The following is a 22,915-nucleotide window of genomic DNA, read 5'->3' on the forward strand; positions in this document are numbered from 1 at the left end:
ACGGCAGTGTATCAAATACTTCTCCCCACTGTATCTCCGCACTGTTAACAGAAATATGAATGGTCGACCTTGAATGAGTGTTTGAAAGTGAGTGATGGTTCAAAGATTTGTGTGTGTGTGTGGTTGGGGACTGGATGTGTGTGTGAATAAGAACACGTACTCAATAAAACAAATGATTGGGTTGCGTTCCTTACTATCGCACCACTACACTGTGTTTTCGATGTAATGATCTGTGTTCTGAAAAGAATTATAGCAAGAGGTGTATACTAAAATGTTTTATGAATATAAGCCATTTAGGACCTGTAATGGTATAGCCGGACATTTAAATTACGTCACGGCTCTCTATTCTTCTTTGGAGGATTTGAAGGATGTTCAGCATAGACAACTAACACATTGAATATAATAGCGTGCAATATTGATTAAGTTCTCTGTAATCCTCAAAATAAACACAGTGGCAATTGCCATATTTACACCATATGTGCTGGTTAATTCTCACGCAGGCACAGATCACTTATCTTTTCTCTGGTTTGTTTTAACATATCTTTCATATATACATATTCATGGTTTTATGAGACTATTAATACACATTTTCAGTTTTAAACATATTTAGGATTTAAACATTTTGGTTTCATGAGAAACAAAGGATAACAGACTATTTTTATTTTTTATTATTATTTACCATTTCTACTATTTACAATTTTCTAACTATTTTACTATTTTCTTTTTAACTATTTTTAACACAACTAGTCCAAGCCTGTACCGTCTTTGTCACTGGCTCTCTGATCCTGAAATGCTATGCTTCCACACGGCATTAGAATGGGTTCCTGTAAATAGCTGTAAAATTGTTCCTGGGCCATACGGTGGGGGTCATTTTTCCTATATTTATGAGATACAAAAGGTACATTCCTGATGAAATACGAACAGATACTTGCTGTGCGATTTATCGAAATGGTGAAGCCATTTGGACAGATAAGCCTGAGTTGTTGCAAATTATTCTTCACTATATAAGCCAAGTATCAGATAATTATTTAAGCTAAAACATTGGTAGGGATGTGCCAGTCATTTTCTGAATAGATAAATCTTCAAACTTTTATAAAAAAATAAAGAACTATAATTATAAACAAAACCGCATTTCTAAACATTGTTTGAAAAAAGAAGTTCAAGATGAAGGCAAGATGGAGAAAACCGAAAGGAAAGTCGAAACCCCAGCCGAATACATGCTGAAACTCCATGGTAAAGAGGCGGTCGCATATATTGCGGAATGGTGTGAAATGACAAAATACAGTGTTAACCATTTTCCACCACAAGGCAAACGAACGACTCCCCCAGTCACATGAATGACCCGGGTGGAAACCTCATACAACTAACCCTGGAACGAGCATACGATAAGTTCAGGAAACCTTCTTCCTCCAGCTGTGTGGACGACTCCGAAGAAGATAAGACGGAATTCATTCAAAACCAAATAGAGGTTCGGCTCAGAAAACTCTGTCACAAAATAATAGAAAAAATATTAACAAAGAGAGGTGGGCTCGGCGCAAGCAGACCAACCAGCCCTTCACCGTCAGCACCCAGATTAACCGAACAGCGGGTGAGAGAACATTCAAACAAAGGATATAATCCCAACCCACAGCGTCTGCCTTGGGCGCACGCTCAGGGTGGCTTGCGAAATCAGAGTTGAATTTGGTCTCTTGCAACATATTAAGTTCAGAGATTTCGAAGAATAAGGTAATGACATTTTTTTGCACCTCTAGTATCTTTTCCAACAGCAACAAGAAGACCAACAGCCATTCATCGACCATGGGGTCTGAAAGGTTTAAAAGCCATGGCTTCTGACCTTCCTTCCGTCCACGAGGACATCAAACAATGGATAACAGAGGTAAATGGTATGTGGTAAAGTGCATGGTATGTGTTTGAGTTCTGATGACATTGTTCCCCTGGCCAGAGCACTACTAGGAGCTGACTGGGAGAGAGTGGAAGCACACAGCGATTTGGAGACCATGCGTACCAACAACCGAGAACCAAGCTACCAAATGGACATTCTACGCAAAACTTCAGAAATACAGCATGGAAAAGGTACGAAACTGTATTATCAAACCTGATGAAACCGTGTTCGACTACATAGCAAGGAAAAGAAAAGCATGGAAATCAGGGACCGGACTGGGCAATGATAAACAAGCACATGAGGTAATGTTTGGGCAGTTAATATTTGGATGGTGTACCAGAAGTAATTAGAAATCGGGTTATGATCTATTGCGTTGATTATGAAGTTAAAACAGTTGATGAACTCTCATTACACATTCGACATGCCATTAAAAGTAGTAAATGTAGGGTATACTGTGTCAGAATGGTGATTTATGGCCCATGGAGTGCGGGACTTCCAGATTGATGTGACAGGTGTGTGGGATATCTGGTTTGTAGGGTGGGACTTCCTGTATGACGTGTGTTAGGGTGGGACTTCCTTTATGACGTGTGTACGGGTGGGACTTCAGGAGTGACGTATGCATGTCCGGTGACTTCGTAATTTATGATTACATTGATGTGTCCTTGTTAGATGTTTTACAAAGCCTGATGAGCAAACCAGACTAGTGTTATAATAGGTGGGTTATGTTTGATGATTAACAAATGGGCCTTAGGGTTCCGGAATGTTAAATTCCCAGGCAATAAATAAGTGTTGTGTCAGCGGTAAGATGTTTGGTGTTCAACAAAAGGGTGCCAGGGGTCCAAGTGGTACAACAGATGTAAACTTCCATGTTTTACAATGTGCTTGTAGCATGGTGTTTTTCCACAAGCACAGAATTGCATGTGGGGGACATGCTTTTTGTGAGATATAAGGAAGGGGTCGGGACGATTTGGAGAGTTTCAACCCATTTTTTCATTTAAACAAGAGATGGCCCTTAAGATCAAATCTGCCCTGTAGTAATGGTCCCTTAACAACCACTATTACAAACTGTAGTATTTGAAGGTTGAAAACCATCCCATGTTTCACGGTTTGTAGTCCAACACAGCACTGCAGTAAACAGACATTGCATGAGCAATTCTATTATTTTGAAGGAGCAGTCATTGCCTGCGCCAACCACACATTACGCATAGGTGAATTGTCTCGCCATTTAAAAATAAAAACAAGGATTTTGGTACGTGTATGTATAAGCAATGGTGAGTTTTGTAATAAAAATTGTTTTAAGTCAGAATTAACTTTTAAGTTGCATTATATGGCAAAACGTTACAAAGTTACCCTGAAGGTAGCGTATAAATTTGCATGAACAATGATGAATCGTTGACAGGTCAGGATAGGTTATTTCAGGTAATTAAAACATTCCTAAAGGCGTCTTTTGAAATTGTACAACGGGGATCAACGCGAGATTATTTTCCACACATTGGTAGAAATATTCAATAATAGGCAACGTTTGTAAAAAAAAAATCAATTTTGTATTTGCGATTACCGGTTTGTGTTAGTATGGGCTGTCACTATTCTGTCACTTCCGGGTAAGATCTGCTGCATTCTCGTAATGACCAACTCGTGAAATCAGATTTTTGATTGCTGTATTATTGTCTTGTGTTTGTTAAATGTTGAACAGATTAATGGCGATATGGTGACAATAGCCAGCATTTATATGTAAGCGGATGAGTTTATCGTTAATATATAAAATTAGATGACGTGATGTCATGGCTGTACCGCGATAACTAACCAGAACAGCGTTTCTACCAGACAGGAAGTATCAATATATTTGGTTGTCAAACGTCAATAATCATCAGAACTAAATAGTTAAGTTTTTTCCAGAATTGTAATCATTGCAGCCTGTATAGTTCTAACACAATTTTAATCTAACGTGAAGAACAATGACATGTAACCAATGACAAAAGTTAAGAGGCGTGACCTGCTGGAGGCGCCCCGGCTGTGATGTAAAGACAGTTTTTAACCCTGCAGCATCCACAGAAGTCAGCTGTTGTTTCAAGCGTGGAGTATATCGTTTCTGTTGTAAGTACAAGTTCTTTTATTTGAAGTAATTGATTTGAATTGTGTTGCAATTACAAACGCTAACAAATGACACATTTGAACTTTTTACGATTGCGCAATCCATGCATTTTTTAGCTGTCTTTCATATTGCCTGTTTAAATCTTCGGTTTAGGTTGAGCGGAATTAAACACCAGCCATGTTTGGAAAACATATTTTTGGGCCTTCAAATTTGGTAAGTAGACTTGACAATAATTGTTAATCAGCTTTAATTACCTGTATAAGCTTGTTAATCCTCTTTGTATTTAGACCAAGTGACCAGCATCCGTGTCAGTTGGACTGGGCGGTTGTGATCTTACACAACCTGAACAGATACTTTTTGCGTAAGTTTATTATTTACAAAAATGTTTTGTCTTGTACTAAAGTGTTATTAACAATTACGAAAATATGCATACAGCTGAACCATTGTACTCCATTTACCAACCAACAGATTGAGGACAGCCCGGTGATGATACAGAGTACATTACCATAATGGATTCAGTTACGGACACCCTTACCTTGTGGATGCACAGCCTGAGGGGATTTTTGTTTCATTGTTTTCGTTCATGCTTGAAAGCTGAAGGTAACACCGTCAACTCATCAAAACTGTCATCATCATCTTCCGCTTATCCGGGGCCGGGTCGCGGGGGCAGCAGTCTAAGCAGAGATGGCCAGACTTCCCTCTCCCTAGACACTTCCTCCAGCTATTCCGGGGGGACACCGAGGAGTTCCCAGGCCAGCCGGGAGACATAGTCTGTCCAGCTTCCTCCCCTGCCATCGGATCCAACTCACCACCAGGTGGTGATCAGTTGACAGCTCCGCCCTTCTCTTCCCCCGAGTGTCCAAGACATATGGCCGCAGGTCAGATGAAACGACAACAAAGTCGATCATCGACCTGCGGCCTAGGGTGCCACGTGCACTGATGGACACCCTTATGCTTGAACATGGTTTTCGTTATGGACAAACTGTGACTAGCACAGAAGTCCAATAATTGAACACTGCTCAGGTTCAGATCAGGGGAGCCGTTCCTCCCAATCAAGCCCCTCCAGGTGTCAGTGTCGATGCCCACATGGGCGTAGAAGTCCCCCAGTAGAAAGATCGGAGCACTTTCCAGCACCCCTCCCAGAGACTCGGATACTCTGCACTGCCGTTCGGCCCGTAGGCACAAACAACAGTGAGAGACCTATCCCCGAACCGTAGGCGCAGGGAAACGACCCTCTCGTTCACCGGGGTAAACTCCAACACATGGCGGCAGAGCTGGGGAGCTATAAGCAAACCCACACCAGCCCGCCGCCTCTCACCATGGGCAACTCCAGAGTGGTGAAGAGTCCATCCTCTCTTAAGGAGTGTGGTTCCAGAGCCCAAGCCGTGCGTAGAGGTGATCCCGACTACCTCTAGTCGGAACCTCTCAACCTCACGCACGATCTCAGTCTCCTTCCCTTCCAGCGAGGTGACGTTCCACATCCCTAGAGCTAGTTTCTGTGTCCAGGGATCGGATTGTCTAGGCCCCCGCCCCGCACCGGCTCCTTATGGTCCCTCCTGTGGGTGGTGAGCCCACAGGAAGGCGGCCCCACGTCGCTCCTTTGGGCTGAGCCCGGCCGGGCCCCATGGGGAAAGGCCCGGCCACCAGGCGCTCGCGTACGAGCCCCAACCCCGGGCCTGGCTCCAGGGTGGGGCCCCGGCTGCGCCATACCGGGCGACGTCACAGACCTCAACATTTTTCTCATCATTAAGGGGTTTTGAACCGCTCTTAGTCTGACCCGTCGCCTAGGACCGGTTTGCCTTGGGAGACCCTAATAGGGGCATATAGCCCCAGACAACATAGCTCCTAGGATCAATCGGGTACTCAAACCCCTCCACCACGTTAAGGTGGCAGTTCATGGAGGGGGTCATCAAAACTGTGATATATGTAAATGTATGTTTGAGTTAGAATATTTTAACCTGAAACGTAGATCGTTATTTACACGTTAAGCTACTAAGCTTGGTTAACAAGCCTTGCATCTGAAGATAATTGTGTGTATCGCTGTGTAACAAAGTAATGGTTGGTTCATTTGTATTTTGGGGTGTCGTTGGTTGATTATGTGTCTGGTCTGTTCTTAGCGTTATCTTTTGCCATTTCTCTAGCTTAACGTGTAAAAAACGATCCACTTTTCAGGTTAAAATATTCTAACTCAAACATACATTTACAGTGGGGAGAACAAGTATTTGATACACTGCCGATTTTGCAGGTTTTCCTACGTACAAAGCATTTAGAGGTCTATCATTTTTATCATAGGAACACTTCAACTGTGAGAGCCGGAATAAAAAAAAAAAATCCTGAAATCACATTGTAGGATTTTTTTATTATTAATTTGCTTTTTATTGCATGACATAAGTATTTGATCACATACCAACCAGTAAGAATTCAGGCTCTAACAGACCTGTTAATTTTTCTTTAAGAAGCCCTCTTGTTGTCCACTCATTACCTGTATTAACTGCACCTGTTTGAATTCGTTACCTGTATAAAAGACACCTGTCCACACACTCAATCAAACAGACTCCAACCTCTCCACAATGGCCAAGACCAGAGAGCTGTGTAAGGACATCAGGGATAAAATTGTAGACCTGCACAAGGCAGGTGCAATTATTAGAAAAGAAGGAAGAAGTTCAAGATGACGGTCCATCTCCCCCGGTCTGGGGCTCCATGCAAGATCTCACCTTGTGGGGCATCAATGATCACAAGGAAGGTGAAGGATCAGCCCAGGTCAATGACCTGGTCAATGACCTGAAGAGAACTGGGACCACAGTCTCAAAGAAAACCATTGGTAACACACTATGCCGTCATTGATTAAAATCTTGCAGCACACGCAAGGTCCCCCTGTGCAAGCCAGCGCATGTCCAGGCCCATCTGAAGTTTGCCAATGAACATCTAGATGATCCAGAGGAGGAATGGGAGAAGGTCATGTGGTCTGATGAGACAAAAATAGAGCTTTTTGATCTAAACTCCACTCGCCGTGTTTGGAGGAAGGAGGATGAGTACAACCCCAAGAACACCATCCCAACCGTGAAGCATGGAGGTGGAAACATCATTCTTTGGGGACAGGACGCCTGCACCGTATTGAGGGGAGGATGGATGGGGCCATGTATCGCAAGATCTTTGCCAACAATCTCCTTCCCTCAGTAAGAGCATTGAAGATGGGTCGTGGCTGGGTCTTTCAGCATGACAATGATCCCAAACACAACGCCCAGTCAACGAAGGAGTGGCTTCTTAAGAAGTATTTCAAGGTCCTGGAGTGGCCTAGCCAGTCACCAGATCTCAACACCATAGAAAATCTTTGGAGGGAGTTGAAAGTCCATGTTGCCCAGCGACAGCCCCAGAACATCACTGCTCTGGAGGAGATCTGCATGAAGGAATGGGCCAAAATACCAGCAACAGCGTTTGAAAACCTTCTGAAGACTTACAGAAAACGTTTGACCTCTGTCATTGCCAACAAAGGGTATATTACAAAGTATTCAGATGAACTTTTGTTATTGACCAAATACTTATTTTCCACTATAATTTACCAATGAATTCCTTAGAAATCCTACAATGTGATTTTCTGAATTTTTTTTCTCATTTTGTCTCTCATAGTTGAAGTGTGATGAAAATTACAGGACTCTTATCTTTTTAAGTGGGAGAACTTGCACAATTGGTGGCTGACTAAATACTTTTTTGCCCCACTGTACACATGTACCAAAATCCTTGTTTTTATTTTGTAACGGCGAGACAATCCACCTATGCACAATGTGTGGCCATGACTGTTCCTTCAAAATAATAGCATTGCTCATGCAATGTTTGTTTACTGTAGTGCTGTGTTGGACTACAAACCGTGAAACATGGGATGGTTTTCAACCTGCATATACTACAGTTTGTAATAGTGGTTATTAAGGGACCATTACTACAGGGCAGATCTGATCTTAACCCTCTGAATACTACACTTAGTATTTTTGGGTGTCACTACTTTTATATTTGGGTTAGGGTTAATTATGTCACTATTTATAATCAGACCACAAACAGCCTTGTGGAACTGTTCTGCCATTCCAAAAACACTTTTCAAACCCATTTTCTTGCACGAAAATGCATTGTATCACAATAAATGTGAACAGAACAATGAAATTAGTCACCTTTTGTGCAAGCAGTCCAATATGTTTATGACAACCATAATTATGTCACTATTTATCCTTGAAATAAGACCACAAACAGCCTTGTGGAACTGTTCTGCCATTCCAAAAACTATTTTCAAATCCTTTTACTTACACAAATATGCATTGTATCACAATAAAAGTGAACAGAACAATCAAACAATTCACCTTATGTGCATACAGGACAATATGATTATGACACCCATAATTATTTTTCTATTTATGATTCAATTCAGACCACACACAGCCATGTGGAACAGTTCTCCCATTCCAAATACGCAAAGCTGACAATATCTGTAATGATCACATTTGTATTACATTATTTCATGATAAATAGGCTATTAGATGTTACTTACCAGACTGTTGCGTTAGCATTAGCCTGTTATTAGCTTTCGTCCTTTGTTGTCCGGTAACTCAGCTATCCAGTGTTTGATAACCGTAACCGACTATGGCTACATTTAGTAAAAGTGTTTTTAGTTTTGCCATTTTATACTAATAATAATACTTATAAAACTGTTGAAAACACATATTTCCTTTGTCTTTTCGACAAGTTAGCGTTACGCAAGGACACTGCTAAAACGTTCGCTAATGCTAAGTTAGCATGCTAGCTAGTATGTAAAATAAACTATTCTGCATAGCAACAGCCTTCCATTGGATGCTGTCACCCAGCAGTCCATCCATTGGTCAGGTGCACAAGCATTTGGTTGCATTTGGACAGGATGACGACAACAAGGAAATGTGCCATCTGCGTTTTCTCGTGGAAACAGCAAAGAAAACAGCATCTCTCTATCACAAACCGTTTTGAAAATATGTAATACTATGTAATTGTTATGCAAATACGCCCCAGGCGTGGGTGCTACTGCTTAGTCCGTCCTCAGGGGGTTAAGGCCCAACTCTTGTTTAAATGAAAAAATTGTCTGAAACTCTCCAAATCGTAAGTCCTAACCCCTTCCTTATATCTCACAAAAAGCATGTCCCCCACATGCAATTCTGTGCACACCATGCTACACGCACATTGTAAAACATGGAAGTTTACATCTGTTGTACCACTTGGACCCCTGGCACCCTTTTGTTGAACACCAAACATCTTACCGCTGACACAACACTTATTTATTGCCTGGGAATTTAACATTCCGGAACCCTAAGGCCCATTTGTTAATCATCAAACATAACCCACGTATTATAAAACTGGTCTGGTTTGCTCATCAGGCGTTGTAAAACATCAATGTAATCATAAATTACGAAGTCACCGGACATGCATACGTCACTCCTGAAGTCCCGCCCGTACACACGTCATACAGGAAGTCCCACCCTAACACACGTCTTACAGGAAGTCCCACCCTACAAACTGGATGTCCCGCCCACTTGTCACATCAATCTGGAAGTCCCGCCCTCCCGGGCCATAAATCACAGTTCTGACACATTATACCCTACATTTACTACTTAAAGAGCTGGAAGCCATAATATGTAATCAGAACAATTGTTATGACACTACTCTGTTGGTCTCTGTACTTGCAATCTGTTTTCTGAAGGCAATTGAAGGAAATAATCAACTGTTATACCAGACCAGTTTTTACTTAAAAATCACAAACATTTTCCACAGTGTGTAAACTTCCAACTTCAACTGTACAGCTCATTCTCAGTGACAAAATCAGAGACACATTAGTACATTTTTTAATCTCAACCAGGGTTTGGAACTGTTTCACCATAAATGCAGTACAAATGTTGGCACACTGGTGCCTCACGACATGCAGCTGCTGCCCTTTTAACTTTTTTTGCCCCTGACCTTCAGACAGCCTGAGTCTGCCACTGTACTGTATTAGCCTCATTAAACCCCCCCTCCCATCTGACATCATAGCTTTTCTATGCAGATTTGTATCTCATTCAACTCCAGACATCTTTATTTTATCATATTTACGTAGGTGAGAAGTATAGCTCAATTTAAGTACATTCATGTTTGTGTATCTGGTTGGGAAATTATATTGTAATGGAGCTGTTTTTGAAATCAGCAAAAAATCTTGTTTGCTATGGTTAGAACAATTTTTTTTGAACACATTACTCCTGTCCTAGCGTCCTTACACTGGCTGCCTCTTAGGGTTAGAGCTGATTTTAAGGTTTTACTCTTAACCTACAAATCAATACATGGACTTGCTCCTACTTACCTTGCTGAAATGATCCAGTCATACATACCTACACGTAACCTACGATCGCAAGATGCAGACCTTTTAATTGTACCTAGAATTTCTAAACAAACAGCTGGCGGCAGGGCCTTTTCTCATAGAGCTCCACTACTGTGGAATGATCTGCCAATTAAGGTTAGAAATGCAAACTCAGTGCAAACTTTCAAGTGTCTTCTAAAAACTAATCCCCACAGCACGGTTTATAATTAGGTGTGGCCTGGCCCGGGGTGTGAAGGTCCACCCTTGCTGTCTTGCCAGATGGGCTCTCGTCGCCACTGGGATGCCCTCCCTCCAATGCCTTTCGGAGGAAGAGTCACTGGCTTGTTGTTGACTCTCTGTTGCACACTTGTGCAATTTGGCTGTACGCTGCTGGCAATACTCGGACCTCATTCAGGGGGGTTGCGGTTGGTGGGTGTCCTTTTGGTTGATGCCTGGCAATGTGGGTGGATTGACTTCCTGCCTGTTGGACCCTGTCCGGGGCCTCCACAGTGTCGCCTGACCCCCCCGTCTCAGTTCCAAGGTGTTATGCTGCTATATTATTGTGCTGGGGGATATGAGGAATGCACTTTCTAACTTTTCTCAGTCTGCTCCAGTTTAAGATTTTAGGAGGAGATGAGGTCCTGGTCCATACCTGCGGAGTACCTGGTTTGGGGGGCCCATTGCTGTCCCTGTCCTTGTCCACCTGGTCATACTTTTGAACTAGTCTAGAATCAAATAGCCTGATTTAGCCCAGAGAAATGTATTTATTATTCTAATTGAACTCTTAATATCTCACCCGGCACAACCAGAAGAGGACTGGTCACCCCTCTGATCCTGGGTCCTCTCTAGGTTTCTTCCTAAAATTTGGCCTTCTTAGGGAGTTTTTCCTAGCCACTGAAATCCAACACTACTGTTGTTTGCTCCTTGGGGTTTAAGGCCGGGTGTCTCTGTAAAGCACTTTGTGACAACTGCTGTTGTAAAAAGGGCTTTATAAATACATTTGATTGATTGATACTCCGGTTCCAGTATCTCGAGTTTGGTAAGAGATTATTTTTTTTTCGTATTAAAATAGCTGAGAAGTAGAGGAATATCTAAAATATTTGTTAATCATGCAATATTTTGCTAAAACATTTTATTGCTATGTTTACTGCAGTTGTAATATCTAATGTTTAGTAAAAGTTATTTTTGTAATTGTTTCAGATTTGAAATGCTGAGAAGTTGACGAAGATATGAAACACTAACTTTTTTATAGTGATATGAAGAAGTACGTCTAACCTGGGGCTTTTGCTGCGCAAGCCCCAGTAATTGTAATAAAACCAACACTTATAAAACCAACACACCTTTAAAGCATTTACATTTTCTTTGGCTCAGTCAGAACCATACAAAAGAGCACTGTACAACAGCAAGAGGCATCCAGCTGCAGAATAGATAAACTAAACAAGGTAGACCAATACCTTGGTTGTCCCAAACAAAAGCTGACATTGTTAGAGTAGGTGTATACCCTGCTTGTGTGTTGTTTGAATAAAAAATAGTTTGAATAAAAAATATTAAGATGATGACATTACATTTTGCTGGTTATCTAACTGAAACCTATTATACTGTTCTGATGGGGAATAATTTTTTTTTAATTAATCAGCTTTTTCTTGCTCAGACCTACAAATCTGATTCCAAAAAAGTTGGGACACTGTACAAATTGTGAGTAAAAAAGGAATGGAATAATTTACAAATCTCATAAACTTATGTTTAATTCACAATAGAATATAGATAACATGTTGAATGTTGAAAGTGAGACATTTTGTAATGTTATGCCAAATATTGGCTCGTTTTGGATTTAATGAGAGCTACACATTCCAAAAAAGTTGGGACAGCTAGCAATAAGAGGCCGGAAAAGTTAAATGTACAGATAAGGAACAGCTGGAGGACCAATTTGCAACTTATTATGTCAATTGGCAACATGATTGGGTATAAAAAGAGCCTCTCAGAGTGGCCGTGAAAAATAGTGGAGCAATATCAGAAAGGAGTTTCTCAGAGAAAAATTGTAAAGAGTTTGAAGTTATCATCATCTACAGTGCATGATATCATCCAAAGATTCAGAGAATCTGGAACAATCTCTGTGCGTAAGGGTCAAGGCCGGAAAACCATATTGGATGCCCGTGATCTTCGGCCCTCAGACGGCACTGCATCACATACAGGAATGATACTGTAATGGAAATCAGAACATGGGCTCAGGAATATTCCAAAAAACATTGTCGGTGAACACCGTGCCATTCGCCGTTGCTGGTCAAAAAAGAAGCCGTATCTAAACAGGATCCAGAAGCGCAGGCGTTTTCTCTGGGCCAAGGATCATTTAAAATGGACTGTGGCAAAGTGGAAAAGTGTTCTGTGGTCAGACGAAACAAAATTTGAAGTTCATTTTGGAAAACTGGGACGCCATGTCATCCGGACTAAAGAGGACAAAGAAAACCCAAGTTGTTATCAGCGCTCAGTTCAGAAGCCTGGAGTTGCATGAGTGCGTGTGGCATGGGCAGCCTACACATCTGGAAAGGCACCATCAATGCTGACAGTTATATCCAAGTTCTAGAACAACATATGCTCCCATCCAGACGTCGTCTCTTTCAGGGAAGACCTTGCATTTTCCAACAGACCACATACTGCATCAATTACATTGTCATGGCTGCATAGAAGAAGGATCCGGGTACTGAAATGGCCAGCCTGCAGTCCAGATCTTTCACCCATAGAAAACATTTGGCGCATCATTAAGAGGAAGGTGCGACAAAGAAGACCTAAGAGAGTTGAGCAACTAGAAGCCTGTATTAGACAAGAATGGGACAACATTCCTATTCATAAACTTGAGCAACTTGTCTCCTCAGTCCCCAGACGTTTGCAGTCTGTTATAAAAAGAAGAGGGAATGCCACACAGTGGTAAACATGGCCTTGTCCCAACTCTTTTGAGATGTATTGATGCCATGAAATTTAAAATCAACTTATTTTTCCCTTAAAGTGATACATTTTCTCAGTTTAAACATTTGATATGTCATCTATGTTGTATTCTGAATAAAATATTGAAACTTCCACATCATTGCATTCTGTTTTTATTCACAATTGTACAGTGTCCCAACTTTTTTGGAATCAGGTTTGTACATCAGTCTGTGTGGAATGAATGTATACATTATGTAAGTTTCACTTTTTGATGATATTTACATTTTATGACCAGCACCTGTATATTGACCTGTATCCGTACCAGCCATAACCAAGATAAAGGGCTGTCTTTCATGCTGCAGTAGCAGATGCAGAACTGCTTGTCACATGGAATGAATGAATTTTGAATATGTCTTAGTTTTTGGTAATTACTTTTGTACCTGTGTGACACCATTACAATCAGTATGTAAATAATGACGATACATAGATTTTGAGTATTATTATGGAAAGTCAGCGCAAGCATGCATGTGTTCAAGCTTAAAAAACATTGCCCAGAGAAAGTAGGCCTATCTTAACATTGGAATCATAAAAAGCTTTTAATTACACAACTTCTGTTCTAAATAAACGCTTTAAAACAAATGTGAAGATTATCTTAATGTATGTTTTTAAAAGTGAATAAACTTTAACCCTTTTGGTGCAGATGTGTACAGTACCTCCCCACCAGAAGCTCATAGACCAGGATTCCCAAAGACCAGAAGTCTGCTGCAAAGTCATGTCCCTGGTTCTGGATGATCTCTGGGGCCATGTACTCAGGAGTACCACAGAATGAGTAAGTCTTATCACCGTGCCTTAACTCCTTAGCAAAGCCAAAGTCCACCTACATATGAAAAAAACATGCATTCAAACAATCCCAAACAAACAGTTATCTAAATGCTAAATCTCCTTACTGCATACTTACCTGGTGACATACTGAAAGTTTGGAGTTGGTGAAAACATTGATACAGTATAGTATACAGAGTTGGCGTTACAGGGGGGACTTCTGAGCCCCCCTAAAACTAATTCTAGCAGTTGACTAAAATACACTGCTCAAAAGAAGTAAGGGTACACATAATTATCACAGTATAAACCAATTTGGAGTAGACGTCACTGAAGTTTGGTGGTGGAAGAAAACTGTGTAGGAAAAAAAGGCAAGGTCCTCGGACTAAAGGAAAAAAATGTCTTGTTGTGCTGTTGGATGTCAGAACTAGAATGCACTTTTTATAGAATACCATTGTCAAACCCATCCTTTAAAGCTAAATGCAGACATTTATGGTTGCAAGCCATTAAACAGACAGAGTGGACTGACTACAACATCCGGAATGCTTGTCTCTGCAGTGCTTATTTTTGTCGACTGTCACAAGGAAAGGTTTAGTCCACTGTTTATTACACACAGGCAAAATCAATGATGTAGTTATAATAATAATGATAGATTATAAGTAGCGACCACAAATCTGGCATTCTCGGTAGGCTGTTACCTAATGGTAAACACCATTGAACAACGTTAGCAACATTAAGCACAGATGATCCATATTCCTATATGTTGTAAAAAGGTTACTGTCACTTTCTCCCATTGCTGTTTACTAACACAAAAAGGGTCTATAACACTAAATAATTTAAACTTCAGGGATATCGATATGTCCAGTAAGGAAGCAAAAGCGTTTGTGAATCAAGTTCACCTGTTTTGGTGCAAATGAAAGGGACAACAGGTGCATTGGAGAGGCAACAACAAGAAAACCCCCAAAAGGGAATGGTCTTGCAGGTGGTGGCCACAGACAATTGCTCTATCCTTATCCTTCCTCACTGATTCTTCTCTAGTTTTGCGTTTTGCAAGCAAGCAAGCAAGTTTATTTATGTAGCACAATTCATACATCGAAGAAATTCAATGTGCTTTAAAAAAAAAGAAAATATATAAAAATACAATAACATAAAAATAAATACTCAAATGAAAACATCAAAACAACATCATAATAATACTAAAGAAAACGTAATAAGAAAATATAAAAATAATAAAATCAGGATAAAAACATAGGAAGCTATAAGGCCAAGGACACTAGTTTTGCTAGTGTCCTTGTCACTACTGGTAGCATGAGGCGGTACCTGCAGCCCATACAAAATTACCTCCAGCGGGCTACTGGTGTGCATGTTTCTGATCAAACTGTCAGAAACAGACTCCATGAGGGTGGCATCAGGGCCCAGTTAGGCGGTGGGTCAGTAATGGTCTGGGGAGGCATATTCTTGGAGGGTCGCACAGACCTCCACCTGCTAGTCAACCCTGATGCCATTGATGCCTTGATCCAGGTCAGGGAGGAGATCCCCCAGGACACCATCCCCTGTCTCATCAGGACCATGCCCAGATGTTGTCGGAAGTGCATACAGACACTTGGGGGCCATACACACTACTGAGACACATTATGAGCTGCCATGATGGAATTCATGCAAGTTGGAACAACCTGTGTTTTCAAATGTTTACTTAGATTTTAAATCCATTCCTTAATTGGTTAGTGAATTACGTAATTTTGTTCTCAACGAATTACACAATATGCAGTGAAGATTTTGATCTAATATATTTTGTTCATCAAGACCAAATGTGTGATTTAAGCATTCCCTTAATTTCCATGAGCAGTATAATGTTAGAATTTAATATTTACATGCATATTGATTTGAAATTCATGGCCAGAATACTCCTCAATAGACCCCCTTTTGGCACTTCTGGAGATAATATCTCTAGTTGATGGGGAGATATAACTTCTGTTTTCTGACATTCATTATTTAAATTATATGAATATAAAACATATACTAAAAGTCAATGGTAATGTTGAAAACTCAAACCAAATATAGACCAAAATCACTAATCCTTAGATTTTTGCATCTTTCGGAAGTCACTGTGTTACAGTGAGTAGTTTCTCTGCCCTAACAAAACAAATGTGCTGTGCTATTGAGCTATTGCTGCCCAGTCTGAAAATCGTTACGTATTTCACTGGACAAAAAGTTCAGTTATCAAAATCTTATTTTACTTGATTATTACTTGTTTCATTTACAAAAATAATAGTCTGGGCATTTCTGTCAATAAGAAATGTAAATTAATTCACAATAAACTCTTACATTTGTTTTGTCACTGATCAGCTCAAGTCATCTGTAAAAGCTGACTATGTGTGTGTGTGCATGCGTGTGTTGAACTGTCAGCTCAATGGCTCAATGGCTTAAACAGGTGAAACCATCAGTGAGGTCATTCAAAGTGTGGCAAGTAGGAGCAGATTCACTACTACAAAACCCGTTTCAACACACAGACTGGAGACTGTTTGCCACTCAAGCCACCCTTGACTCCCATATGGACATTGAAACATTATCCCATAAATAAAGACCTTCCACAATCAGAAGCCTTGGATGAACAGTGAGGTCCGACAACTACTAAAGGAATGCGACGCTGCATTCAGATCCGGCGACACAGAGGCCTACAGCTCATCCAGGGCCAACCTGAAAAGCGGCATCAAGTTGAACAGGTTAAATGCTCGCTTCAACAGGGCCATCAAAGCTGAACTCCCCACGGACGACCTGTAGCACTCACCCCCACGATCATGAAGTGCTTTGAAAGACTAGTTCTGGCCCACCTCAAGTCCTGCCTCCCCCCAACACTGGATCCCTACTAGTTTGCCTATACTCTAACAGGTCTACAGAGGACGCCATCTCCACAGCTTTACACTCTGCCCTGACCCACCTAGACAAAATCAACACCTACAGTGGGGAGAACAAGTATTTGATACACTGCCGATTTTGCAGGTTTTCCCACTTACAAAGCATGTAGAAGTCTGTAATTTTGGAATCCAAAACAAAGATCCAGAAAATCACATTGTATGATTTTTAAGTAATTAATTTGCATTTTATCGTATGACATATTTGATACAATATTAAGTTCTGCTTTTCTGATGTAACGACCACCCCTGCTACCCGCTCTGTCTACCGTTCATCCTCCCCGGAGTACTAGTTATGTTTCGTTATTCTTGATCTTATTACATTCAGTCCTGTCCTGTGTTATAGTCAAGCTCCAAGTCCTCTGCCTATCTCTATGTGTTATCAGCACCTGAGCGCTGTGAACAGGTGTTTCCAGTAGCCTCGTTAGTATGGTATTTAGCCAGTGTTGTTCAAGGACTGTTTGTGGATTATTGTTTCATGTGCCGTTTCTACGCTTAACAAGTCTTTGTTTTGGACTAATTTTCATTAAATTCTTGTTGATTGCACTTGCCTCTGCTTCTTACCTAAGAAATGTTAAAAAAAATTTGGTACAGAAACCTTTGTTTGCAATTACAGAGATCATACGTTTCCTGTAGTTCTTCACCAGGTTTGCACACACTATGGCAGGGATTTTGGCCCACTCCTCCATACAGACCTTCTCTAGATCCTTCAGGTTTCAGGGCTGTCGCTGGGCAATACGGACTTTCAGCTCCCTCCAAAGATTTTCTATTGGGTTCAGGTCTAAAGATTGGCTAGGCCACTCCAGGACCTTGAGATGCTTCTTATGGAGCCACTCCTTAGTTGACCTGGCTGTGTGTTTCGAGTCGTTGCTGGAAGACCCAGCCACGACCCATCTTCAATGCTCTTACTGAGGGAAGGAGGTTGTTGGCCAAGATCTCGCAATACATGGCCCCATCCATCCTCCCCTCAATACGGTGCAGTCGTCCTGTCCCCTTTGCAGAAAAGCATCCCCAAAGAATGATGTTTCCACCTCCATGCTTCATGGTTGGGATGGTGTTCTTAGGGTTGTACTAATCCTCCTTCTTCCTCCAAACATGGTGAATGGAGTTTAGACCAGAAAGCTCTATTTTTTTCCTCATCAGACCACATGACCTTCTCCCATTCCTCCTCTGGATCATCCAGATGGTTGTCCATTGGCAAACTTCAGACGGGCCTGAGCAGGGGTACCTTGCGTGTGCAGAAGGGTTTTAATCCATGATGACGTAGTGTGTTAGTAATAGTTTTCTTTGAGACTGTGGTCCCAGCTCTGTTCAGGTCATTGACCAGGTCCTGCCATGTAGTTCTTGGCTGATCCCTCACCTTCCTCATGATCATTGAACTTCTTCCATTTTCTAATTATTGCGCCAACAGTTGTTGCCCTCTCACCAAGCTGCTTGCCTATTGTCCTGTAGCCCATCCCAGCCTTGTGCAGGTCTACAATTTTATTCCTGATGTCCTTACACATCTCTCTGGTCTTGGTCATTGTGGAGAGGTTGGAGTCTGTTTGATTGAATGTGTGGACAGGTGCCTTTTATACAGGTAACAAGTTCAAACAGGTGCAGTTAATACAGATACTGAGTGGAGAACAGGAGGGCTTCTTAAAGAAAAACTAACAGGTCTGTGAGAGGCAGAATTCTTACTGGTTGGTAGGTGATCAAATACTTATGTCATGCAAAAAAAAGCAAATTAATTATTAAAAAAATCATACAATGTGATTTTCAGGATTTTTTTCTTCTGATGTTTTCATTTGAGTATTTGTTTTTAGGCTATTGTATTTTAATATTTTTCTTTGTAAAGCACAGTGAATTGCTTCTATGTATTAATTGTCCTATATGGATGGATATACCGATCTACCGATCATTGTGTGTCATCAACACCCTCCCATTAAAAACGTGCATGTCAAAATGACCCCTGACGGCACTTCTAGTAGGTGTCAATGGCTTGCCACTTCTAGTGTTAAGTAATTGTTATTTTTGTACACTTTTAATTTGTAGTTATGGTTAGATACTCTCCACCTCCCTACACTCATATTTTTGAAATTCATTAAACACACAATAAACAAAGTTAAAGATTAGTTTGAGGCATAGCATTATTATTGTTTCACATTTTCTATAGAAATCATGATAATATTGTTATTGTGAATTATTTTGGCCACAATAATCATGTAGTGAAAATCTGATATCATGACAGCCCTAATCAGATCACAAAGAACATTTGTGAGATGCAGACCAAATGAAAATATTCTGGAAGAGTGCTTGACAACGCCATCTGTCGAGCATGTAATGAAAAGTAATGTAATGATCTGGGGGTGCTTTGGTGGTGATGAATTGGGAGATAAAAGGGATCTTGAAGAAGGAAGGCTTCATTCAACGCCATGCCATACCCTTTGGACAGCACTTGATTGGAGCCAATTTCCTCCTACAACAGGACAATGACAAAAGCACAGCTCCAAGTCTGTGCGACCCTCCAAAGATACGCCTCCCCAGATCATCACTGACCCACCGCCAAACCGGTCATGCTGGATGATGTTGCAGGCAGCATCACGTTCACCAGGGCATCTCCAGGCTCTTTCAAGTCTGTCACGTGCTCAGTGTGACAGCTCTTTCCGTGAAGAGAACAAGATTCCAATGGTGTACCTGCCAATTCTGGTGTACCTGCCAATTCTGGTGTTCTCTGCCAAATGCCAATCAAGCTGTATGGTGTTGGGCTGTGAGCACAGGTCCCACTAGAAGACGTCGGGCCCTCATGCCACCCTCATGGAGTCTGTTTCTGACAATTTGGTCAGAAACATGTACACTGGTAGCCCGCTGGAGGTCATTTTGTAGGGCTCTGGCAGTGCTCCTCCTGTTCCTCCTCGCATAAAGGAGCAGATACCGGTCTTACTGCTGGGTTGATGCCCTTCTACGCACATGCTTTCACTTTCATTTGCACCAAAACAGTTGCTTTTGCTTCCGAACTGGACAGATTGATATCCCTGAAATTTAATTGACTTAGTGTTATACTGTGATACAGTGGGGCAAAAAAGTATTTAGTCAGCCACCAATTGTGCAAGTTCTCCCACTTAAAAAGATGAGAGAGGCCTGTAATTTTCATCATAGGTACACTTCAACTATGAGAGAAAAAATGAGAAAAAGAAATCCAGAAAATCACATGGTAGGATTTATAATGAATTCATTGGTTAATTCCTCTGTAAAATAAGCATTTGGTCACCTACAAACAAGCAAGATTTCTGGCTCTCACAGACCTGAAACAACTTCTTTAAGAGGCTCCTCTGTCCTCCATTCGTTACCTGTATTAATGGCACCTGTTTGAACTTATCAGTATAAAAGACACCTATCCACAACCTAAAACAGTCACACTCCAAACTCCACTATGGCCAAGACCAAAGAGCTGTCAAAGGACACCAGAAACAAAATTGTAGACCTGCACCAGGCTGGGAAGACTGAATCTGCAATAGGTAAGCAGCTTGGTGTGAATAAATAAACTGTGGGAGCAATTATAAGAAAATGGAAGACATACAAGACCAGTGATAATCTCCCTCGATCCGGGGCTCCACGCAGGTTCTCACCCTGTGGGGTCAAAATGATCACAAGAACGGTGAGCAAAAATCCCAGAACCACACAGGGGGACCTAGTGAATGACCTGCAGAGAGCTGGGACCAAAGTAACAAAGGCTACCATCAGTAACACACTACGCCGCCAGGGACTCAAATCCTGCAGTGCCAGATGTGTCCCCCTGCTTAAGCCAGTACATGTCCAGGCCTGTCTGAGGTTTGCTAGAGAGCATTTGGATGGTCCAGAAGAGGATTGGGAGAATGTCATATGGTCAAATGAAACCAAAATAGAACTTTTTGGTAAAAACTCAACTCGTTGTGTTTGGAGGAGAAAGAATGCTGAGTTGCATCCAAAGAACACCATACCTACTGTGAAGCATGGGGTTGGAAACATCATGCTTTGGGGCTGTTTTTCTGCAAAGGGACCAGGACGACTGATCCGTGTAAAGGAAAGAATGAATGGGGCCATGTATCGGGAGATTTTGAGTGAAAACCTCCTTCCATCAGCATGGGCATTGAAGATGAAACGTGGCTGGGTCTTTCAGCATGACAATGATCCCAAAAACATCGCCCGGGCAATGAAGGAGTGGCTTCGTTAGAAGCATTTCAAGGTCCAGGAGTGGCCTAGCAATTCATCAGATCTCAACCCCATAGAAAATCTTTGGACGGAGTTGAAAGTCTGTGTTGCCCAGCAACAGCCCCAAAACATCACTGCTCTAGAGGAGATCTGCATGGAGGAATGGGCCCAAATACCAGCAACAGTGTGTGAAAACCTTGTGAAGACTTACAGAAAACGTTTGACCTCTGTCATTGCCAACAAAGGGTATATAACAAAATATTGAGATTAACTATTGTTATTAACCAAATACTTATTTTCCACCATCATTTACCAATAAATTCATTAATTTATTCATTTTCTTCTTATTTTGTCTCTCATAGTCGAAGTGTACCTATGATGAAAATTACAGGCCACTCTCATCTTTTTAAGTGGGAGAACTTGCACAATTGGTGGCTGACTAAATACTTTTTTTGCCCCACTGTAATTATATGTTCCCTTAATTTATTTTTGAGAAGTGTATATAAACCGTGAACAGTGGTTATGTTCAGTCCTAGGCAATTCCCAACCCCTACTGAAGATACTAAATGGCCAGTTCACATGCATGCAGTATTGGCTTCTAGGTGCCAAGATTTTAAGGCACATACACAGACACATGGAATGGGAGAGAAAAGAAGGATTTGAAGCAGTGAAAGAGGGCGAGGCAAACATAGCACCAACCAGTTTGACATAGCCTTTGGCATCCAGCATTAGGTTCTCAGGCTTTAAGTCTCTGTACATGATGCCCTTCTTATGGAGGTAGGCGTAGGCCTCCACTACACAGGCAGTACAGAATACAGCAATGGGCTCATCAAAACGTCCACTGTAAAACAGAGACAAAGCAGATATTAAATTGCTAGTATGTAAGTATTGAACATTTTTAATTCTGAAGTATCTGAAGTAGTCAGTCATCTTTTCTCACACTTCTTTGAGCTTGGTCCAGATCTCTCCTCCTACACAGAAATCCATAATCATGTAGATGTAGCGATTGTCTTTGAAGGCAAAATGGAGCCTTAACAGCAAAAGAGATAACAGGGTTAAAACGAGCCAAACAATAAATGAACATCCTCTGAACAAGTATCCAGGTGCAAGCTTTCTGCTTTCATGCCTGTTAGTCTCATTACGCAACTAACCTGCTTCCTGCCTTTTGCCAGCCTTTCTTTCTTTTCTTACTTTTTAATTTTCTTTTAATCTTCTTTAAATCTTTCACCTTTGTCTCATATTTGTTCTATATTTGTTTTAATCATATTTATTTAAAATTGCATGTAATTTTTAAAAGAGGACCTCAGCATAGTTCTTTTGTATTTTTGAGGGATTTTTTATGATGGAGGCTAAGACAGCTGTTGGAGGAATGGATCAACCGCTTAGAAGATTTAATCACCAGAGCGCTCCTCCGGTCGGACTGTGGGTCCTGTCCAGTAGATTAATCAACAAATGCTAATGCTAACATAGCACAACAGGCTAACCTAAGGCTAGAGAGCTCTAAAGATTTCCCTATACTTGATAGAACGCAGTCAAAACTGGTGAACAGATCAGAGCAATTTCACAGCGAACGGCTGACTGAGACAATAACACAGCTTGAGAGTGAACAATTCATTGACACTATAGGGGACACCTCTAGGGGTTGAGCTACCAAATGCTAACGGACAGACACAGATTGGTATACAAGGGATTACTTCAAATCTAGACCACTCTGTCATGGACCTGGCTGACACTCTACCCTGGACATGTGCAAATGCCACAGGATTAACCACAGATGCTTTCAAACC

At 41.3% G+C, this 22,915-nt stretch overlaps 1 protein-coding gene across 2 annotated transcripts in view; it reads right to left on the minus strand.

Moving 5' to 3' along the window:
• Positions 1-22,915, minus strand: part of prkg3 (protein kinase cGMP-dependent 3) — a 181,874-nt gene that overhangs the window by 26,063 nt on the left and 132,896 nt on the right. For both annotated transcript variants that reach the window (XM_013138456.4, XM_013138454.4), the window contains exons 15-17: positions 22,069-22,158; positions 21,828-21,969; positions 13,944-14,107 (exon numbers count right to left, since the gene is read on the minus strand). In XM_013138456.4, coding sequence (XP_012993910.2) covers positions 13,944-14,107; positions 21,828-21,969; positions 22,069-22,158 — 396 coding nt within the window. The remainder of the gene's footprint in view (positions 1-13,943; positions 14,108-21,827; positions 21,970-22,068; positions 22,159-22,915) is intronic.

This window comes from Esox lucius, chromosome 18 (assembly GCF_011004845.1).
Source record: "Esox lucius isolate fEsoLuc1 chromosome 18, fEsoLuc1.pri, whole genome shotgun sequence".
Classification (NCBI taxonomy): Eukaryota; Metazoa; Chordata; class Actinopteri; order Esociformes; family Esocidae; genus Esox; species Esox lucius.